The following is a 23,353-nucleotide window of genomic DNA, read 5'->3' on the forward strand; positions in this document are numbered from 1 at the left end:
ACAAAGTTGCTCAGAATGCTGAAGCTTGCTTCTCGCAGCCTTGTTTTGGTGGCAGCTGGGGAGTCGAAGAGTCAGGGTGGAGTCCTGTGTAGGGCCACCACTGTGTGGAACGGGACAGCTCATGCAGGAGGCAAAGTACAAAGCAAGCGCGAGAGAGATCAGGGCCAGAGGCGACAAAACAAAACAGTAACATGTTGGCAGACTGACTCCTTGTGCTTGGGATGGGCAGGCTTCTCTTAAAAAAATTTTAAAAATTTAATATATCTTAAAGGACAGAGTGATCATAGAGGACTTGCAACATTCTGGCAGCTGACATGTGGGTTTCCCTCCCTCTCTCTTTTTAAAATAGATCTGTCCTTCATTAGGCGACTGTGACCCCTTAAGGCAGAGTGGATTCTGTTGACCCTTTGCATTCTAAGTGCACATGGGTGCTCAATAAACATGGACTGAATTCATGATAACATCCACTGAATTTATGTAGCCTTCAGTTTGTACGTGCCAGTCACTCTTGTAAGTGCTTTCCATATATTAACTCTTTAATCTCATAACCAGCCAGGGAGGTAGTTGGGGTTATAATTCCTATTTTAGAGACCAGGAGTAGAGAAGTTAAGTCACCCAGCTCGCACATGGCAGAGCTGGATTCGAACTTGGGCAGCGTCATTCTCAGTTTGGTTGTTTCTCAGTGTTGTCAGGTTCTGGGTTTTGTCCCTTTGTGCTGTGCTTTTCCAGTCATTTGATGGCATGACATGCATGCTAATTTTCTACTCTCTCCTTGTACCTGCTAATTTTGATGACTTACGACTGCAAAGCATGACAAAATAAAACAAAACCCCCAAACAATAAATTACTATAGTTCACACTGTTTCACCTTATTTAATTATAGAACATTTCTTTCACCTTATGATGTCAAAGCAAGAAACTTATGTGTGTTATACATATGGTTAAACTTTAACACTGGAGGTGGATGTATGTTTCTGTGTAAGTGTCTGTGCACATAGACACACAAAATAGGGCTCCAAAAAGCCTGGGTATTCCTGGTCTAGGGCAGTTTCCCAAAGGAGATAACAGAAATTCTATCCCCTAAAACTCAACACAGCAGCACAAAGAATGTAAGAAACTCCAACAATAAAGCTGCTTTATTCAATAGGGAACTGAAATAGTCTCATGAGCTTCCTAATTTTTTAATTTACAGAAGTCCCAACATTAGACATCATCTAATTGAGACCTTTTCGTTGCACAGAAGAGGAGTCCGATCCAAAGAAATGAAGTAACCAATGAAGGTGAAGTTCAGGTTTCCTGTTGCCTTGGCCAGGGATTTTTTTCTGTCCTGATACTTTGTGATATGAACTTAAAAAGGATTTACAATTGGCTTTCTCTAATTTGCAAACTCCCTGAGTGCTAAGGATATAATAAGATGCATGATGTTGGTTTGCAGCCTTCTCCAGTCTCCCTGGCGCCCTGAGCAGCCCTCCCTCCTGTCTCTGGACTCCCTGCCCTGGACCTGCAGCGGGTGGGGCCCGGGGAAGGAGGGCAGAACAGCCCCGGGTGCACGCCCAGGGCCTGGCCTTCTCACAACAGGAAATGCCTAGACTTAGGAAATCTCCGCATGCTCCTGGTCTACCAAGCCCGTCATTTAGTCCCCTGACCCGAGACTGCCTGCCAAGCTCAGACAACAACAGCAAAAGGCAACACAAAGGCCCAGGGTTTGACCAACGGGACAGTCAGAGTTTCCCCTGCACTTAGCATGGCTCTGTTTACACATTCTGGAGACGGGAGGGTTTTGCAATTCCTAGGAAGAGAAGGGAATCTTTGATGTGTCTTTTCATTTGGCCCCAAACGGATGAAGTGAAATCACATTTCCCAGCTAGGCCACTAAGAAACTCGGCAGTACCTGAGGGTGAATTCCTTCATCTAATTAAAGAAGAAAGGCTTTGGGGAAGTTCCCGCACACCACCCTTCAAGGATGTAGCAGGGAGGGCGAAAACCACCAGCACAGAAGTCCTCAGTGTGAGCTATCTTTCAGCCTAAAGGACAGGGCTGGATGAGCGAACTGCTCTGTGTGAGCAAAGTATCAGGCTTCAGAGGATGGGGGCAATCGGCTGAAGATGAGTAGAACAGTGGGACTGAGCCACCAGCAAACTGCCAGGGACACCCGAGGAGGTGGCTGCAGGAACCTCCTCGCAGTGGGAATGGCAGGGATGTAAAGGGAGGGCTGCGTAATATTCTTTCAGAAGTTACTTGTTGGCTGCGCTGCGCTTCCAAACCTTCGGTAACAGTTGCTGCGCAGATGATGGCCTTGTGCCAGGGACGCTAGATGGTGTCTAGCAAACCAAGAAGATGAGATAAGGCAGAAGCAAGGAGTAGGAGTCAGTGGTGCCTGGGAGAAACCACAGAGACTGGGGAGGGATGCTGGCTTCCCATCAGGAGGAAGTTATATTTAAATCGGAAAGGATGTGGTGGCCCCAGACGTCCAGTTGGCTGACGCTGGGGTAACACAAGTGGTGGCACATTCCTTGGAGGGCAGAGGCCCATTCTGACCTGCTTGTCCTCAGGCAGACCTGGGTGTGCCCTCAGGCAAGTCCTGCTCGAGGAAGAATCAGCTGAAGAATATGAAGTCTGCACTCACTTGGTTAGCCCACAATTGGATTAGTCCTGTGCTGACCTCAGACCCTGAACTTTTCCATCCCTCCCAATCATGCCAGGCTTTTGCACAGCTCCATGCCTCAACATTCAGGGCACCATATGCCTGGAAAACCCTTCCCCTACTCCTTCTACTCGTCCGTTAGGCTGTTGTTCAAATGTAACCTATTCTGCCAAGAACTCCCTGATTCCCCAGAGAATTCAATGGTTCCCTCTGTGTTTCTACAAGCTCCCGGTACTGACCTCCACTTGTTCAACAAATATTTAGCTGTTAGTTATTAAGCAAATCAGCAGGTAGAAGGGGAGAGGTCTTATACCCTGTGGCTGCCTCACTCCTGCATGTAGACTGTGCACTGGACTTCACAGTCTCGATGTGAATAGCGCCCCCTGGAGTTGTGCATATGGAGGCCCTTTTAGCTTCAACTGACAAGTTCCTTAACATTCCTGTCTCTTTGAAATCCATTTGCTAGAAGAGCCAAACGAGCCACATGGCCAGTTTGACCCAAGTGGGTTCTCAACCTCCAATTCACTGAGGGTACCAATGGGAACTCTTTATGAAAAGGAGCACATAAGTGAAACAGAATCAACCCTAAGGCAACAGTTTTAAATCAGCTTTTGAATTAATTTTAAATTTCACTGAATTGGAGCACATCTTAAACCCATATGATAAGCCCTATATAGTGCCCAACCAGGGACACTATTTTGTTGTCCATTCCTCCACTTGCCCAAGCAACTGCAGTTGGGCCCCCACCACTTGCTGGCACGGTGTTATATTTTGAGAAAAATAAAGAGAATGCAGCTGTCAACAATATTGTTTACACGTACAGAGTAAGTTGTGTGAGGGTGATGATAGGAGTTAAAGGACTAAGGCTATAGGAACTCCCAGGTCTGGGTGGCTCTAGAGTAGAACTGGTAGACTGTCTCCTCTGGTCTTTGGGGATAAAGCAGGGAGAGCCTTCTCAATGTCAGGCTTGGAGGTGAACTCCTAGGAGCGAACTGGTAGGTCAGAAAAATCCAGCAACACTTCTGTTTGCAAACACAAAAAATTCCAAAGGATTTAAGATCTCACTGTCCTGAGTTGCATTTAATATGTCATAGCACCATTATGTCTGTTCATATATACACAATGGTTAAGGACAATACAACAACGACTGTCCTGTATTCTTCAATAAAGAATATTGTGTTTATTTTCCTAGTAGCAATCTTCCTTTATTTTTCCTTCAAAAATGTATTGAAATATAGAATACTGAATTCTGGACCTGTTCTAGGACTTCTGTTTGGAATGTACATGTGTGTGAGTACACACCCACATGTATGAGCATGTGTAAGATTGTGTATTTAATGTCCACTGGCAAGAAGATGCCTGACAGGATGGAGGATGGAGGCTACTCCGGGTGTCTGTGTAGACATGGCTGGAGGGTGCCAGGCCCGCTGCTATTAGGGAGTTCAACTTGTCTGACCCTAGACAAGTTGTATAATTTTCCATAGCTCAGTTTTCCTATCTAAAAAGTTCTTGCCACAGAGAAAGTGTTCAGATCAGTGAGCACAATAATAAATCTGGAAATAAGCTCATCACTCAAAGCCAGGTGCCTATTGTTCACTGGATGGCCCCCTAGTGTCAGGGCCTTCAGTGCACGCCCCTCTCCCTCCAGCCTGTAGAAGTTCGGATACTCACACTCTCACCCTCCCACCCACACCACAGACTGAACTGACGGACACATTCTAAAGCCTCACGGTGAGACGTGGTGATTGGGAGCATGAAAGGGAAGGCAGGCCAGGAAACGTACGGCCGAAGAGAACAGCTACACAAGTTCAAATCCCAGTCCCATCACTTAGTAACTGTGATCTTGGGTGAGCTAGTATTTTAATCTCATTATACCTCAGCTTTACATCTATAAAATGGGGGTCATAATAATGCATGCTTTTGTTTAAGGGCTGCTGAGCGATTAAATGAAAATGGCTTTGTACCATTGTCTGGATAGTCGTAAAAGCTCAGTAAAAGTTCTTTTTTTTTTCTTCTTTATTTCACTTCCCCTGAGGTTAAGTGATAAGTAAATGTCATCTCTAATAATTACCATTATTATTATTAATTTTCACAGACTTACATGCAATATCCACTAGGAATCTCTGTCTTTCTCTCCAATTAGAAATGATTAGGTCATCACCTTTATTAACCTCCAATGACACCCTCTCTTAAGACAAACTCCTGCATGGAATCTCAGACTTCTTATCATAGCATGCAGCAGGCACTCATTCTAGAGTTGTTGAATGAATAAGAATTTTAAATATCTCAAAAACATGAGGGCTACTAACATATCTTTTTACCTCTTATCCTATTTTGACTTTTCCAACATCCTCAAGTCAGAGACTAAGGTCTTAATTTGCCCGATGCTAAAATGTACAATGTTTTAACATTTATTGCCCAGGTTTCCAGTTTGGGTAGTTTCTTAATTTATTTCTGACATCATATATGATTGATTAAGCCGGAGGGTTTCAAAGGAAAATGAAGGGAGTGGGAAGGAGCTCTAGGTTCCAGGAAGAGAATGTTTTATTTCTCATCAGCATATGAAATGTACTACTCATCTGTCCAGCCCAGGTCTGGCCACGGCAGTGTGATTAAGTAAGAAAACTGCAGGTGTCCACAGGAGCTATATCTTTGATAGAGTCAGAGAAGAGATGGGCGAGGAAGTGTCTGATTTCTTCCCGCATGTTTACTTCCTGTGTAGGTCTGTGTGTGTCTGAGACACATGGCTGCTTAGGGTTGAGCCGTATACAATTCCCCATTCTGTCATGGGGCTTTTTGCTATGTATTCCCTTGCAAATGTGTGTGAAGTTGGGGACTGTAGGATCTTGGGGAAACTGCAGGAATGACAGGTGGGAGAAGAATATGGCATGGATTATCGGCTGTACTTTGTATTCGATAGCATTTAATTAGACTAAAATTTAGTTTATTGAACAATACTATTCCAGAGAGGCCACGGTGCCTGCACCAGGTCCACTCCTCCTTCTAAGGGAAATTATTCTCACCGTGCTCAGGTGGCCTGTTAGGAAGCACATGACTCTACTCTTTGGCCACACCTGACCCAAGGGCAGCAGTCCATTGGTTGGCTATGAGCTGTGATTTACGATTTATGGTCTGGAGTGAAAAGATGAGCTGGATAAAGTATTTAATATATTGCCCCGTTGGGAACTGGAAGATGGAAACAGAGGCTGAGGCTGTCAGCACTGAGGACAGAAGCTGAAAAGAAGGCTGGAAATGCCATCAGGTGGGGTCAGGGCAGAGGAGTCTGTACAAGCCAGAGTTACGAGGGCAGAGAGGAGGCCAGTAAGAGAGCAGAGGGATAAATCCCCAGACAGGGGCAGAGATGCCAGGAGTGAGGACAACAGCACCCATGCGGAGGCCCGTGTCTTTCCCACCACAGTCTACCTGGGACCTTTCCTTCTGGACTAGCTTGAATTGGTCTCTGCTTTTTGCAGTTTAATGAGCCTGATAAAAACTCAGATGTGGCCATAAAAATCCACGGAAGTGATGACATTTAGAAGGAAACCATCAGATGAAGTATTCCATTATTGCATTCTTCCATAAACTGCCAATTATTTGGAATAACTAAAGACTTAGTGAGAAATCTTCACTCTGGTGCTGCTTGGAGAAGACTCTTAACCCAGGAAATGCCTCTCTTAGTTGTTAAAAACTGAGCTTCCTTGCTTTTGTTGAGTTCTCCAAAGTTCAAGTAATTTTTCTTTGCACTCTATACAAGGGTATCACTGTTGGTTACATGGAATCTCGGAAAGTCATGCCTTTTTATGTTATGAATTTTTATATTCCCTACTAAAGATCACTGAGAACTCATTATAAAGATTCATAAAGTTGTCTTCATTCTCTAAGGTTAGTTATTGAAATAGTAGACATGTCTCTCCCAGCATATGATGGTTACAGAATTAATGAGAGTTTGGATAATCAATGCTTAACTTGATTATATGTATGGCCAAGAGTGTTTGACTTCATATAGCTGTTAATTGAGTGTTAGGCGTTGTGGGATTTGAACACAGGGAGCTGGAGTGGAGAAGGTTGTCTAGAGTCAGACTATGATTTTTAGGGCATTGTATAAAATACTTTGCATGGGCTAAGTTATCTGTTTCTGTGGGATTTCTTTCTTTCTTCTTCTATTTTTTTTCTGCCAAAACACATTAGGAAGGAGATTAGGGCTGCTTAACTCACAGGGCCAAGGAACCCTCAGGGCCAACACACATGTTTAGGCAATCAGCACATGCTGAAAACTGCCTGATGCTAAAAAGTACAATGTTTAAGTTTTATTGCCTAGATCTCCAGTTCGGGTAGTTTCTTAATTTATTTCTGACATCACATTTAATTGATTAAGCCAGAGGGTTTCAAAGGAAACTAAAGGTGGTGGGTAGGAGCTCCAGACTCTAGGAAGGGAAGGTTTTGTTTTTCATCAGCAAATGAAATGTACTACTCATCCGTCCAGCCCAGGTCTGGCCAAGGCAGTGTGATTAAGTAAGAACACTGCCATGGGAACTGTACCTTTGGTAGGGTAAGAGAAGCCACAGGCAAGGACGCTGCGGTCCAGAAACTCCTTTACGCTTAACACAACCCCCCCTTAGATTTCAAATATCCTGAGTTTGTTATTCTGTTTCGGAAACGAGGTCTGTCTTCTTCAGGTGAAAGTACAACTTCTATGAAACTGGAAAAACTCAACTACTTCTTTTCCCTTGCTTTTATCTATTCTTTGTAGGTGGTTTTATAGTTTGAGCTTTTTTTCTTGGCTCCCAAATGGTGTTGTTGGGTACTTCATGCTACAGATTTTTATTGAGCTTGTGCTGTGTGTGGAGCCCTACGCTAGATCAGGGATCTGGGATAAAGCAGATGCCCCTAGTCTTATATCTATGTCCCCAAGTGTACTTTGGCCACAGTGGCTGCCACATCACCTTCTGAAGGCCAACGAAGGGCAAGAACTAGAAGAAAGAGCAACATCTCCTCAGATAGAACACAATGAGGGAGGGAACATTCTTCACCTCGGGGCAAACAGGGCGGCCCCATCAAGGGAGTCTAAGAGACAGCTGCACACAGCAGAAACAAAGCCAAGCTGGCACTGTGGAACTAGCCACGGTACTTTCCTTGAAGGATGAAGGAAAGGCTTTCGTGGATGTGAAGAGGGTTTTTTTCTCCCTCCTCTTTGCACAGCAATGTAATTTCCTCCCTTGATTTCTGGGCAGAAAGTTAGCATTCCAACAAGATGTGCTTTAATTGATTGCAGCTATTAAATCCCTTGGCTTACATGCATATGGTTCAGGATATAGGAGCCACATGGAATTTTAAATTTAATCATCACTCTCTCTGTATGTAGAAAACTTGACAAAGGCATTGGAAGGAAGAGGGTGAGGAGGTGGTGCTTGGTTTGCACACAACGGACCTTGGAGATTAAAGATGAGAACTTGAGACTTTATCAATATATCTTTTGGTCTCACTACAATGTTGGGATCTGTACCCTGGCTTCTACATTGGTGGGTGTTGCTTCTAGGGAGTCTAGCTATCCTGGGAGTGATCAGAAGATTGGGAGAGCCACTTGCTGGGCACTCCTGCCCAGGGACACTCTTTCTCACCATTAGCCTCTAATGTCTCCACTATATTCGATTCCAGGCCACTCTTGCATCAGAACTGCTTACTGGCCAATTTAGAGTTCAAGATTTCTGTTTTCTTTAGATGATAAGGATTTGAGAGCAAAGCCAGGATATTAGCGTATCCATCCCCAGCATATTTTCATTACTGCCTGGCAAATCTCTAGGTAATATTGTTTTAAATTAAAGAAAAATGGAATACTCTGACATCAGGCTGTTCCTAGAAGCAATGATTAGAAAATGTGGCAAACTGTGCCTGATCTACACACATAAAGCACAAGTCTCTGCAGGGAGAAGAGAATCCCACAGTGTTTGTTTTAGAGGAAAAGTCAGTACCTCAGAGATCCAAATAATTGTATTGATAAAAACATTTATGTCTGCAGCTCAAATTTTATCCCTGCAGGGAGAAAATCCTCCAAACCCATTCTGCTTCTGGCTGTCAGTGTAGTTCAAGTTCAGTTCCTGTTCATCCCTGCTCAGGAAAGGGATAAAGACTTCCCTCCCTGCTGCCTCACACACTCAGCTGGGGCTGGGGCCTGACTGAGCTGTGCTTTGCAGGGGCCTAAGTGTCAGAGTGTCAGGCCAGCCCCTCTGCCCCACTCTGCCGCTCTGCCCACCTGGCTGCACCCAGCTCTGGTCACTTACCTCACTCTCTTCGGCGGGGGGTGGAGGGACCTCCTTGATAATCTGAAAAGAACAAAAAGAACAGGTCAGTGAAAAAGCTCCAGCTAGCGGCTTTCCAAGAAGCCCGCTCTCAGGTGGTGCCTTGGTAGTGTAGCTGTAATTATCTTGGGAATGGCCCAAACAAGGCAGGCTTAATCAGTGCTGTGACATGTCTTTCCGAACAGGGTAGCTTGGTTAGTTAGCCTATGCCTCAGGCTGAGGGCTCCAATCTCAGCTGTGTCTGTTGTAGTTTTGTATAGAGAAAAATACAGTCTGCAGGTAACAGCAGTTCCATCTCTTACTCCAGGTAGCTATCTTGCAAATTTATTCACTCATTTATTCATCCACTCACTCAGGTATCAAATCATTCAGGCACCTATCCAACCATGCATTTAACACAGACTTGTTCCATGGTGGAAGTCGACATGGTGCTGCAGGGATGAGTCAGGCTGCAGGCAGTCCTGCAAATGTCACTGGCCCCGGCGGGCACCCATGCAGGGGGACTGTGCTGGTCAGGCAGACCGATTCCTGACAGAGGCAGCCAAGGAGGGGTGTCCAGGGGTTTCCCTGAGGGTGCTGGCACTCAGGGGCACAAAGATTTAAATAGCAACGTTGTAAGTCTGTACTCTGCAACTGCCCCACCTTCAGGCCTCAAGAGAGATACGTGGGCAGGCAAGGAATTGGGAGCCCCTTCTAACCCGTGAGAGGATGACGACACGTGGGAGGATGGGGAGGAGGATAGCTGGGCAGCAGCCAGCTGCCCCTCCTCACTCCTGTCCCCAACCTGTCCCTGCTCCCCTATAAAAGGAAAGCCCCTGCAGTTAATTGGATTTAGAGTCTCTTAAACAGCAGCTTGGCCATTTTCTACTGTGACTCCACTGTATCCCTCTGGGGGCTTCCTCCCCTCACCCCGAGCTTATTATTAGAATTTTGGGTCCCCTACAGAGTCCTTTTTCTTAGAGGACTTCTGGTAGACACAAAGCTCATTGCATACCTCTTGATGCCTTAGCATCAGGGCTGCCTGCCTGGTAGATGGGTGCCCACAGGACCGGTTCTGGACTCTTCCAGTTGGGGAGCTGTCTAGCTGGCATCAAGCACCTCCTCACTCCGCCTGCTCAGCACACAGCTCTGATCTGACGATTATTCTGGGAACTCGCAAGGGCTCCAATCCCCATGCTGTCACCCACTCTACCATTACATGTAATGTCATCTCTGTGTGATAAGATAGGCTTCCGACTGCAGGTTCCATTAACCCCAGCCAGCGGACCGAGCCTCCAGCCATCTGAAAGGACGGTATTCAGTTAATTGAAGAGGCAGAAGCAAAGGCCTCCAAGGGTTTCAAACTATCATTTCATCTGCCTCCACTTCCTGGCCGGTGTGGGAAGCCCGGGGAAGGACTCTGGAAAACACGAAGCCATGATTTTGCTCACCCACTCAACCCCGGTTCAGAATTCCTTAAGGAAATCTCTGGGAGGGCTTTACTGCCCAACGCTGATTTCCCATCCTCCCAGAGGCAGTCAATTATTTTAAAGCAGGAAATGTCTGGAAACGTTATGGAGGGGTGAGGAGCTGGGGGGCAGGATTTAGAATGCATCTCTTCCCCTGGGGTAGCAGCAGGGAGGGGAGTGAGAGGGAGAACAGGATGTGGGGGAACAGGCAGATGCTGACATAGCTCTGTGGGCAGCGTGCGTGGCAAGGACCCTGGGTGTGAAGAGGTTCGGGCAGAGCTGTGGGCTTCTGTCTTCACGGTGCTACGAGTCCATCCCCCATCACAGGGAAGCACAGCACAGCCCCCAGATGGGAACCCTACACCTGCCTCCTCTTGACTGTCAGGATTTTTTTTTTTTTTGAGACAGCGTCTTGCTCTGTCACCCTGGCTAGAGTGCAGTGGCGTCATCACAGACTGTCAGGATCTGACGAGTCCCTTAATCTACATGAGCTCCATTGTCCTCATCTGTTAAATGAGGCAATAACGTCAACCTTGCAGAAATTGAGTCCCGATGTTAAACATCTGGTACAGAGGAGGTGCTCAATAGATGCTGCATGTTGTTACTTCTCTCCTTTCCCTTCTGTGTTGTTCGTGTGTCCTGCCGTAATACATTGTTAATAACCCTGTGCATATACTATGCATGGTGGTTCCCGATGGAGGTGCCAAGAGACCAGAGCTTCCTAGAATGGTGTTCTGACAGCAGCCAGGGGCTCCAGGGCAGTCAGCAGCAGTATGTTTGGCCACATGTATGTCAGCATATGACACTGGCCAGGAAGTGTAGCACCAAGTGGCTCATCACTCAGACCGGCCCATCTGTGGGGTTGCTGTTCAATTTAACTTATTAAGTATTTACTGAATGTACATATTACATCCTGGAATATGCCAGACTCTAAGGGGGACCCAAAAGACAATGCCAAAATACATGACTTTTTTTTTTTTTTTTTTTTTTTTTTTTGAGACAGAGTCTCACTTTGTTGCCCAGGCTAGAGTGAGTGCCGTGGCGTCAGCCTAGCTCACAGCAACCTCAAACTCCTGGGCTCAAGCGATCCTCCTGCTTCAGCCTCCCAAGTAGCTGGGACTACAGGCATGCGCCACTATGCCCGGCTAATTTTTTTCTATATATATATATTTAGTTGTCCATATAATTTCTTTCTATTTTTAGTAGAGACGGGGTCTCACTCTTGCTCAGGCTGGTCTCGAACTCCTGACCTTGAGCGATCCACCCGCCTCGGCCTCCCAGAGTGCTAGGATTACAGGCGTGAGCCACCGCGCCCGGCCATGACTTATTAAAATATTTGTCAAAAGGGACCAGATTATAATCCAGATTCCACACCAACACACTGTAAGTTGGGCACCTGAGCTTCTGGAAAAATGTCACCCTGTTCAGGTAAACAGGCTAATCTGGCCTCATTGGCTGGTGTCTGGCTATGTTCAACAGGGATGAGGAAGAAGTCTCCCCATGAATTCGAGCCCATGCACCGCCAGGCTGTCCCTGGGGGTAGGGGGCAGCTGGCCCATAGGATGGCAGGAGAGCTTTTTAAAGTGTGATCCAGATAGGCTAAGCCTGAAGTCACGGAATAATTACTCCAAGCAGCGAAGTTGGATGGGCTGTCTGAGAGTGGGCCAAATGCTTGTGCCAAGATCAGCACAAGGGCCACCCAAAGGAGTGCTCTGAGCACAGGGACATGTCAACCCTGTCAGCACCCCTCAACCCCAAAAGAGCCAGAGCCCGTGCAGCCTGGAAGAGCAGCTTGGGCAGCAGCCTGCACTGCTCTTAAGCCTGCAGCACCGCAGCAGCATTGCTGCACACAGCGTGGCCTTAAAAATACGGATCTCAATGTACTTTAGTGCTTCACACCAATGGCTTCCTGTGGCTCACGGGATCACATGCAAACTGCCGCACCCCCACAAGGCCTGCATGCCCCCTTAGTTTGGCTGTTGGAAATGGTAACTCTGGAAGATGTGGAGATATAGTTAGCACGGTAGGAAATGAATAGAAACAGCACACATGCCCAGGGCCTGTTTGACACTGGGAAGTCTAACTGCTCTGGTTTTATAAATAAGATCAACCATTTGAGTCTCTGCAAAGCTCTCTCTTATAATTTATTTTATAAGTTGTTAAGGTGAAATAAAGCACCTGGTAAGTTTATTTTTCTTTTTCTTTTTTCTCCAGAAGCATTGAAATTTTGTGCCTAATGCGTAGGTTTTGATCCTTGCCACTTTGTTGGCCCTTGCTAACTCTGCTATGATAGCCCTGTGCAATGGAACACAGAACGCTATCTATGCAGCCAGGCGCGGTGGATCACACCTGCAATCCTGGCACTCTGGGAGGTAGAGGCGTGAGGATTGCTTGGGGTCAAGAGTTCAAGACCAGCCTGAGCAAGAGTGAGACCCCATCTCTACAAAAAATAGAAAAATTAGCCAGATGTGGTGGTGCGTGCCTGTAGTCTCAGCTACTCTGAAGGCTGAGGCAGGAGGAGCACTTCAGCCCAGGAGTTTGAGGTTGCAGTGAACTATGATGATGCCACTGCACTCCAGCCTGGGTGACACAGCAATATCTTGTTTCCAAAAAAGAAAACAAAAAAGAATGCTATCTATCCAGTTTTTAACACAGGCACCTCTTCCTCCTCCCAGATGACAGCCACACTGGCTCAGTAGGCAGTACCTTTAAAGTCATAAGTCTGATCCACATGCTGCATCAAGACACCAGACAGCGCTGGCGATCCCTCCCCATGGTCCCCTGTTTTGTCTTGGTCACCTTGTTGAGAAATTCTCCAGTACACAACTTCACATCTGTCCTCTTCATCCTTCCTGTCTCCTCACACTGCGAGAGAGGTTGGCTGTAGGCTAAGCTGTACAGGCTCATGGTAGGCAGGTGTTCATCTCACGCCATGAGAAGTGGGACCCCTTTCTTTAGTTTGCATTTAGTGTCTCAGTGTCCTTTTTGCATGAGCCAGGTGTGAGACATCTGTAACTCCTCTGTGCCAAAGGCCTGGTCTCTTGCTGCAAAGAAGACATTTCCTTGACATACAGGCAACTCTAGACAAAGTCTAAGAGAGCAGCTTAAAGTAACTACTCTATTAACAAAATTAGGCACTTGTTCTCTCATTTTAATTAGCTCAGTGGTTTCAAACTTTATGGAGTATCAGAATCACCTGGAGGGCTTCCTAAAACACAGATTTCTGGGCTATACCCCTGACTTTCTCCTTAGTAGGTCTGGGATGGGGCAATTGCATTGCTAACAAGTTCCCAAATGATGCTTGCCCTGCTGGTCTGTGGACCACACTTTGAGAACCATGAATTAGTTTATTTCTAACAACACTACACCCCAGATACATATGTGGAGGGGTACGTTTTGCTTCAAGACACAGCGCTCTGTTGTGAGCTGCGTATGGCTGATTAGAAACACCACCTTTGAAAGTGTTTCATTCTAAAAATGACGGTGGCCCTGCTCTGTTATTAGGAGCTCTGGGGTCTCCATTGCCTCCACTGTTTTGTGTGGTGGAAGACACGGAACTATTTCTGGAGGGAACTCTCAGCTCTGCTTGCAGGTACCACGTTGCTTCCTCTGGTGAGCATGCCTGGCACACAAAGCTGGCATGGCCTGGATTCCTGGATCCAGCCCTGAAACAATCTCTGTCAGACGGTCCCTGGGAATTAGGGACAGGGATCTGATCTTGCACAGCCTGCACGATTAGCAAGTAACTCGCTGAACTGTGCTTGCCTCTCTTTCTCCCATCCTGGACTCTAAGCCCGTAGAAGACATGGCATACTTGGTCAGCTTCTATTTCCTGACATATGGCCCAGTGCTCGTTACTCAGTCACTAGTTCTGGAATGAATGAGTGGGCTTCCCATAAAGGAAAAGGTAAAGGAAGCATTTTTGATGATTCTAAACTTCCTAGCCTCTCAGATAAGCACTTAAGTGATACCAGATTCAATTTTGATCGCTCAACCCTCCTATAAACGTTTCTTTAGTAACTAAGATGCTAACAGTCCCAACGCCAAGAGTGGTTTGTGACACTTGGAGGCATCAGGGGAATCTCATTAGAGGCGTGGGTTGGACTTATGGAGAGTTAACAATACTTCACTGGCCACCATCTATATACCCTATTCCACCCGCAAACCCCGGCCTCCAAGTAAATTCACTTGCTCTGTGGTTCAAGATTTCACTTTCCAGCTTTGTGTCCCACACTAATTTCTGCTTCCTGGAAATTTGAAAACTACATGCACGGTCTCTGTTGTTTACAACAGCACAGGTACATAACATGAATTTTTTTCATATGTGGCAGGTAAAACGAGCAATAAAATCACTAAACTATGATATTGCGTTAGTTCAAAATATGATTTTTCATGATATAAAAAGAAGATAATGTATATATATTTTAGGGTGTTTTTTGGTTGCAGTAAAATTCTCAAAACATTAGCCACTAGATATTTAAAAGTGTGAGGTGATTTTATCTGGCACTGCTGAGTAACATCAGGTGAATGCGACAATGCTGCCCAGCTGCCAGCAGGGTGCCGGGGAGGAACACACAAAATCCACACTCACCTCACCCGCTCTCTTGCTTCTGTGTGCCCTTGTGCAGGGCAAGCGCGGGTGTGCCTACTTTTCCTCAAGAAAACACTGTATGTAGCCTCGTCAATATGTGAGCGTGTCCCGGTTGTAAGAATGCAGGGACTGAATGAAGGAGAAAAGCCTTCAGCTTGTGGAGGAGAAACTTGTGAGAAGATGAGAGAAGATGAGATACTGCGAGAGCAATGGGTATAATGAAATCCAACAGAGCGTCATCAGGGACCGCGCACAAAAACCAAAGGATGGAGGATGGAACTCTTGGGAGCCATCGTTTGCTTTCGAGGGGATTAGAGAGAGGCATGTGTCTGGAGGGAAGAAACGGCTGTACTGCTGAGAGCAGCAGAATAGTATTTCCATGGCTTTTGGTCTGATTTGGAACCACATAAATAGTTTTTTTTTTTTTTTTAAATGAAAAGAAGAACCTGGCAGCACAACAAAAGCTGAATTTCTATTTTAAGCCACTGTAGAAGGAATAGCAAGACAATGAGTCACAGCCATTCACCTCTGGCGTCATGACACTTCATCCTAAGAATGTCCTTCCTTCCGCCTCGTCCCTGTAACTCAAAGCCACCGTGCTACCTCACACTCATCCCCACCAGGAAACTTCATGTGCTTATTTTTTTTAAATCGAGGTAAAGAATTATATTTACCAGAGTATATTTTTATTAAGAATTTACAATGTTGTTGGCGTGGGTGTGGAGAGACAGGAACACTCATACACTGCTGGTGGGACTGCAAACTAGTGCAACCCCTGTGGAAAGCATTATGGAGGTATCTTAAACAGATTCAAGTAGACCTGCCATTTGATCCAGCAATCCCATTATTGGGCATATACCCAAAGGAAAAAAGGTCATTCTGTAACAAAGACACATGTACCCAAATGTTTATAGCAGCACAATTCACAATAGCAAAGATGTGGAAACAACCCAAATGCCCATCAATACATGATTGGATTAGTAAGCTGTGGTATATGTATACCATGGAATATTACTCAGCTATAAGAAATAATGAAGATACGACATCTCCATGGTCCTCCTGGAGAGAGTTGGAACCCATTATATTAAGTGAAGTATCCCAAGAATGGAAAAACAAGCATCACATGTACTCACCAGAAAATTGGTTTCCCTGATCATCACCTAAATACACATCTGGGAACGACACCAATCGGATATCAGACTGAGATGGGGGGTAGGGGAGGGGATGGGTGTATGCCTACACAATGAGTGCATTGCGCACCGTTTGGGGAATAGTCACGCTTGAAGGTGCTGACTCGGGACGGGGGGGTTGGGGAAGGGAGGGATATATACCTACATGATGGGTGCAACTCGCACTATCTGGGGAACAGACAAGCCTGGAGCTCTGACTTGGGGGGAAAGGCGGTACATGGGCAATGTATGTAACCTGCAATTCTGTATCCCCCATAACAATAAGATGAAGTAAAAAAAAAAAAAAGAATTTACAATGTTTAAAATGGTGGAATTTTTATGGAGTGTTTTTGTTTTAAGTGAATTATTTTGTAAGACTGCACAGATTTGAATGTTCTGCTCTGAACCTATTTCCCCTGTTATTTTCATGGGCCAAAATTTCATGAGGAACACACTTCATGTTATAGGAGAAATGGTAATATGTAGAGAATTTTCTATGTATCTGCTATTTAACGATTATTGTTAATTTTGGAGACAGCAAAGGAAATACTGCTGACAGGGCCTGACTTCCTTATCTTATTTCTGGTCTTTTGTGTTTTTCATGTGTAGAGTAAAACCCCAGACGTCTGAGTAATTATATTCCTGAGGTTTTTGGTAATTTTGGATTGTGAGCTCATGTGTAGTTTGCAATTATCTATGGGAATCCTACAAGGCCTGGGCTGAGGAAACAAGTTGTCAGAGAGTTCGTGTTTCTTCTTGCAAATCCTAAGCACTTCCAAACTGCGACTACTTTTTCTTGGCTTGCAATTTACAGAACCCCAAGGAAGATAAATTTGAACCCTAGAACTCTGAGATGTTATACTTACGAATTCTTAGGGACAAAAACACATGCACACATACACACATATCAAACTCAGAGCCCATCCTCTCACTCAAGGCTCCAGGTTTGGGCAGAAAGCTCAATTCCAACTCCAAAACTTTTATGGACCCATGGAAGGCTATTAAGTCAAACCCTAAATTACTGAGATAAGAAAATCTACCCTAAGCCAGCCACTGCTATTTAGGGTCAGCTGACCATCTGATTTCCAGATCCTTCTTTATTTTGGCCCTAGATATGTCTCCTATTTTCTCATGAGTTTGGCTATGCATTTAAAACAACTTTTATTATATTTTATCCAGGAGATTTTTTGTTTTTGTTTTGCTATGGAGTCCACAGTATCTCCAGTCAAGAGTAATTGATTTTTCACAAAACATCACCTTCCGCACAATCAGAGGGGTCAGTTCAAACACATGTCATACCTGCATTTGGATACCAAACATTTTTTGAAGCCTTTGATTTAAACCACTGCATATCCTGGGACTTCTGGGTTGATCACTTAAAGCCAACTCAGCTGCTGCCTCCCCAGCCTTGTACATTCTGGATGAGGAGAAGCCGGCAGAACAGAGTTGTGTGTGGAAGAAAGGCCAATTCAGATCTGAAAAACCATCTAACGAGGACTTTAATGTCACAGATAGAAGGGGATGCTTGCTCTCATCCTTTCACATTCTAGCTTTCCATCCTGATTCCCAAACATTATGGGTATCCTTCTAATTAAAGTCAAGAAACCAAGGGAAAGTAGGCAACTTGATATGGGAAACGTCCAAGAGGGATGAGATGTTAGCTGATGGCAGATAAAAGACTCTTTCTACTGAACAGGCAACATAAATCTAAGAGAGATCTCACAACTGATTGGAGTGGGTTAATGCTGGCCAAGTACTGCCTGAGTCCAGTAATTTTACACTGTAAATGTTAAGCAAAGGCTGATGCCAAGGGTGTTTATCTGGAGGTAGTACAAGATATTTTCAAAGAAGTGAGCTCAGCATTTTGTTTTTCCATTTGGAACTCATTTTTCAAATAATTTTTGGCCTCTAATCTCATCTCTCTTAAGATTGGGACTATTTACAGGGCCCAATTCATCAATATCTAAAGTGAGAGTTGTAACGGGAATTTTCACATTGGTTGTTAAGGCCTAAGAGACTTACATGGTAATGTAAAAGAATGGCTATGCATGTGCTCCATCAGATGATAAGTTGGTGTCACTGCAAAACTCTGTTAAGTGAAGCAGTAATATGAATCCATGAATTCATATTCCTCAGGCTTAGAGGAGGAGCCTCTGGCCTCTGCCTGGGTTATGGGCAAGCCAATTCCAGCCACTAGCAGTACCAGTGGGATCTGAGAGGGGCATGCAGGGAACAAGGATATGTTAATAATGTTCACAGCATGCTCAAGCTTGTTGGCATTGACGCAGCCTCCAGGGAGGGCAGGAAAGAGGCTGCAGCTCAGAATCCAGGAACTTGCTCTTTCTGCTGCTTCAGCATTCTTTAGGACTGTGTTTCCCAAATAGTACTTGGCAGAATACCAGTGTCTTTCCAGATGTCAGTATGTCAACAGGTGTTTGGGAGGGTAGGGGTAGGGATAGGCCAAGGAAGAGTTCCAGGGTCAAAATAAGTTTGGAGATTCAAATATAAGTTATCCTATTAAAGGTACTGAGAAGTCCTGCAATAAGGACAGTTATTCAACTTAGTTTAAGGGTGTCTTTCAAACTTATCCAAATACCTCTTGTTCTGAAATGTGCCTATTTATATCTTGTAGAGTATTACTGTCCTGACATAGTTTGGAAATGGTGCCCTTGATCTCCTGCATCATATAATCCTCAGTTGGTTTCAGCACATAAGCAGGTTTGAGAACCACAGGCCAGGGCATCTTGAAAGGGAGGAGAAGGTTCCCTTGTGGAAGGTAACAACATGAAGAAGCACCCTTAGAGACAATATGATTCCAATTTTCTAATTTTTCACAAAGGGAAATTAAGGTTAAAGAATTTGCTCACTCAACTTTAACTGATAGAGGAAGATGTGGTATTGGAACCCAGTTGACTTTAATGACAGCTCGCCTCTTCCCATTTTGCCAGCAGGCATGGGGACAGGGTGGGTGGGTTATAAGGCAAGGAGTGAGGCCAGCCCAGCCCAGCAGGGAGGAGGGAAGCCAGGGATGAAGAAGGACTGGGTGTGTGGGGTGTGTGAGCAGAGCTCCGGAGGTGAGGGCAGGCCATGGCAGAGCTCTGCGTGCTAGTGAGAAATAACCTTGCCAGCTATACAGTGAGGAGTGTGCAGATGGGAATGGGTGGAGGCTGGAATGGGATCAGAAAAGCACAATCAATCTAGGGCTGAGATGCCTGGATAAGGAGCTGCTTGCACTACTCATGTTTTTATTAAACTGTCAGTAAAAGCTTTTGGTGATGTTGGCCTTGGTTGTCCGGCCCTACGAATTAAATGTTATGTTTAAAGGTGTGGAGAGAAGTATTTGGATACTTTATTTTTATTTCGGGTTAAGACATATCAAGTTCTTGATTAATTTTTGTTCCTTTCAATTTGTCATTGGAGATATCCAAAGGACTTATTTGTTGAACTATCTTTGAAATTCAATGAAGTGAATTAAACAGTTTTTAATTCTTTAAAAGCTGAACACCTACAAGACCACTGAAAACAAAACAAAAGAGGACAGAATTCTGTTTATATTGGGAGAACTTCCAAATGCATGCATACGAGCCTCTCCCAATAAACTGAATAAAAATATCTGCTGTTATTTGATCAGAAATGTCATGATTTGATTTGACCTAAATAGCATGGTGGTTTAATTAACTGGATTACAGAAGAAATGCAACTTTATAGGAGGATTTTTTTTTCTTTTTAATTGTGGTAAAAAACACATAACATAAAATTTACCATCTTAACCATTTTTAAATGCACAGTTCAGTACTGTTAAGTATATTCACATCATCCTGCAATTAATTTCCAGAACTTTTTCATCTTGCAAAATATAGCAAGATCTTCTCACTTGGGGTTCCTCATATAACATTAACTTCTCAATAAAATGAGCATATTTCTAGGATTTTATTTAATAAATGGATATAAATGTTCTTTTGATGTAATATTTGATATGTATCTGATACTACATGTAATATACATGTTATGAAATATAATAATACAAATAAGTAACCATGAAACCACTATTCAACAGAGGTCCATAGGTTTGTGAGTTCCTTCTGTATTTAACCTCCTTTCCCCCAGATGACTAGCTTTTTAGTTTAGTCTAGTTTGGAAAACATACAAATCATGTGCTAGGCACTGTATTCCATGTTTGGATTAGTTTCTATGACTAGTTTCTCCTTGCCTTGGAGGAGTTCATAGTACAGATGCTCCTCAACTTATGATGGGTCTGCATCCCAATAAACCTATCTTAAGTCGAAAATATTGTAAGTCAAAAATACATTTAATACACCTAACCTGCTGTACGTCATAGCTTAGCCCAGCCTACCTTAAATGTGCTCAGAACACTTACATTAGACTACAGTTGGGCAAAATCATCTAACACAAAGCCTATTTTACAATAAGATGCTGAATATCTCATATAATTTATTAACTATTGTACTGGAGCCAAGGCCAGCGATGGTAGTTGAAGTCATGGGAGTTGGTGATATTGCCTGGGGACAACGTGTAGAGAAGAGGGTTGGAGGCAATCCCTGAGAACAAGAGGAAGAGCCCCTGAGGGAGACAGGGAAAAACTGAAGACAGATGTAGAAGAGCCAGCAGGAGCCAGGAGAGGAGAGAGTTTAAGGAGAGAGAGGTCAACAGCGCCTACTGCTGGAAGAGGTGAAGGAGAATGAGAAATGAGCAGAGACCACTGGCTGGGGAATTTAGGCTTGCAAGAGAAGGGTTAGAGAAGTAACGATGACAGAGGTCAGGGTGTGGTGGGAGGGGGTGGGAGGAGTTATAGACAGTGGATGCTGCTCTGCAAAGGAGTTTGTGGGTGCAAGGGAGGGGAGGGAGAAGAGGGTAGCTTGAAGGAGAAATAAGGCCTGAGATGCTTTTAAAAGGGCAAAAGTGGCTGGCGTACGTTCTAGGCAGAGGGAGGAAGCCAGTGGAAAGGAAATGGAAGAATGGAGATGCCACAGGAAGAGCTGAAGGTGACAAAAGGAAGAACACAGTGGAGGGGGAGGGAGAAGGGAGGCTGTCTGAGGAGAAGGGATGTCAGAGGAGGACACGCTGAGAGGACGCTGGAAGTGCAAGGGCTTCTCACAGCACAGCCTCCATTTTTCACCGAGATACAAGAGCAGGTTGCCTACTGCGTGTGACTGGGCCAGAGGTAGGACAGGGATCTCTGGGAGAATAGTAACAGTTTTGGGGGAGGGAGTCTTACCCAGAAAGATAAGGTAAAAGTTTGTTAAGCAGTGCTGAAGGCCTCATCAATGTGCAATGGCCCCAATCAGCAAGCTTGGGCAATGAGGGCATCTTGGGGTTCGGTCCATGTGTAGGGATGCAGGCCAAGGGCATGGGGGGTAGGGAAATGAGGGTGTTCAGCATGAGGTTAACAGAGTAAGACACCAGGCATTTATTCTACCCTCCAGATTTCTGATTTGGAGGAACCAGTTCCCACTACTAATTCGAATCTGGCAGTTTCTTGCTACCTGCTAAAATTTGGGCAGGATGTGATGGCCGTTGCCTGTGTGCATAAAGCTACCAGGCTCGCTGGGCTGCAGGCTCCTGCCAGGTCACTGGCTCTTGGCTGGGGTGAAGGTAGACTCTCAGGCTGCCTGCATCTTCTAGAACAGTCTAGTGCCCTAATATCACTGATTCATTGTTGACTTTTGTTCTCTATACATTCAAGCCATTCATAACATTCACTCTTCTAATAGTTTCAATTCTTTTTTTCACAATCCTCTTCTCATTCAGATTTCCTAGTCTTTCTCTTCTAAAAGTTCAATTTAGAGATTTCAATAATATTGGATCAACCTTATGGGTAGATGGAGTGGGTATGGTGTGACTTGAAGGGTTCTGGCAATGCCCTTGTGGAACTGAGGCAGGGCTCTATTTATTTATTTTTTTCTGGTAAAATATGGACTCCTTGAATTCCCCTTTTGAGCATGCAAATAAGCCCAGAGTGAAATAAGTTAACTCAGGTCCCATTTAGCTGGAAGTTAAGAGCCCAGATGGGAGTGGGGTCCTTTGGGAAAGGTAAAATGCAATGGGGTATGCATCACCGCTCACTCTCACCCACCGAGTTGCTTCTTTCAGACAGAACTAGCAGGAAGCAAGAGGATGCAGAGCAGAGGGCAGGTTTGATGGTAACCCCTGTGCCTGGTCTGTTTGTGCCAGTCAGCATGTCTAAAAATGCTCTTTATAGTTAGTCACTAGGTACCTGAGTGCCTGCCCTTCTACCCAGCCCCTCTGTAGGAGTTTGTCTCCCCCCACAACATATCCAGCTACTAAGGGTTAATGTGTGACTCAGCCGGGCTGAGCACCTCGAAGGTTGTTAAATATTAGGTCATTAAATATGGAATGTCCTATTTTGAATCAACAGTGTAGTTCATTACATCTCTAACAAGAAGCATACAATTAATCAAAGTATGAGCCTAGATTATTGACATAGTTTTGCCATCTTAACAGTAGCTTGTTTATGCCAGCAGCGAAGAAGCCTGGAGAGCGAGTGGTGATGAAATTGCAAAAGGCGTTTTCCACAGCTTGTTGAGAATATAATATTTTTCCTTGCAAGAAGTGGTCCAAAGCCTGGAAGAAGTGGTAGTCAGTTGGTGCAAGGTCTGGCGAATACGGTGGATGACAGAGAGTTTCCAAGTCCAGCTGCTGTAGTTTGAGCAGCGTTGTTTGTGCGACATGTGGTCGGGTGTTGTTTTGCAAGAAGATTGGCCTGTGTCTACTGACCAATCTTGGCTGCTTAATTGCAAGCATCCTCATCATTTTGTCCAACTGGTTGCAGCAGACATTCACTGTAATCGATTGACTAGGTTTCATGAAGTTGTAGCGGATAATACCAGCACGGGTATTTATATATATATATACATATATATATACACACACACACACACCTCAAACAGACACTATTAGCTTTTTTTGATGAATATTTGGTTTTGGACTGTGTTTTGGCACTTAATCTTTATCCAACCATTGTGTTGAGTGCTTGTGATTGTAAAAAAAACATCCATTTTCCATCACAGGTAACAATATGGTGTAGAAATGGTTCACCTTTATATCATGACAGCAAAGAAAGGCAAGCTTCGAGACGATTTCGCTTCTGACACTCACTTAATTCATGTGGTACCCATCTATCCAGCTTCTTTACCTAGCTGGTTTGTTTTAAATGGTCCAATATT

At 44.7% G+C, this 23,353-nt stretch overlaps 1 protein-coding gene across 1 annotated transcript in view; it reads right to left on the reverse strand.

The window, feature by feature from the left end:
* Window positions 1-23,353, reverse strand: part of ANTXR1 (ANTXR cell adhesion molecule 1) — a 220,168-nt gene that overhangs the window by 60,940 nt on the left and 135,875 nt on the right. Inside the window, exon 14 of the mRNA XM_069494028.1 lies at window positions 8,923-8,964. Within this exon, the coding sequence (XP_069350129.1) occupies window positions 8,923-8,964 (42 nt within the window). The remainder of the gene's footprint in view (window positions 1-8,922; window positions 8,965-23,353) is intronic.

This window comes from Eulemur rufifrons, chromosome 19 (assembly GCF_041146395.1).
Source record: "Eulemur rufifrons isolate Redbay chromosome 19, OSU_ERuf_1, whole genome shotgun sequence".
Classification (NCBI taxonomy): Eukaryota; Metazoa; Chordata; class Mammalia; order Primates; family Lemuridae; genus Eulemur; species Eulemur rufifrons.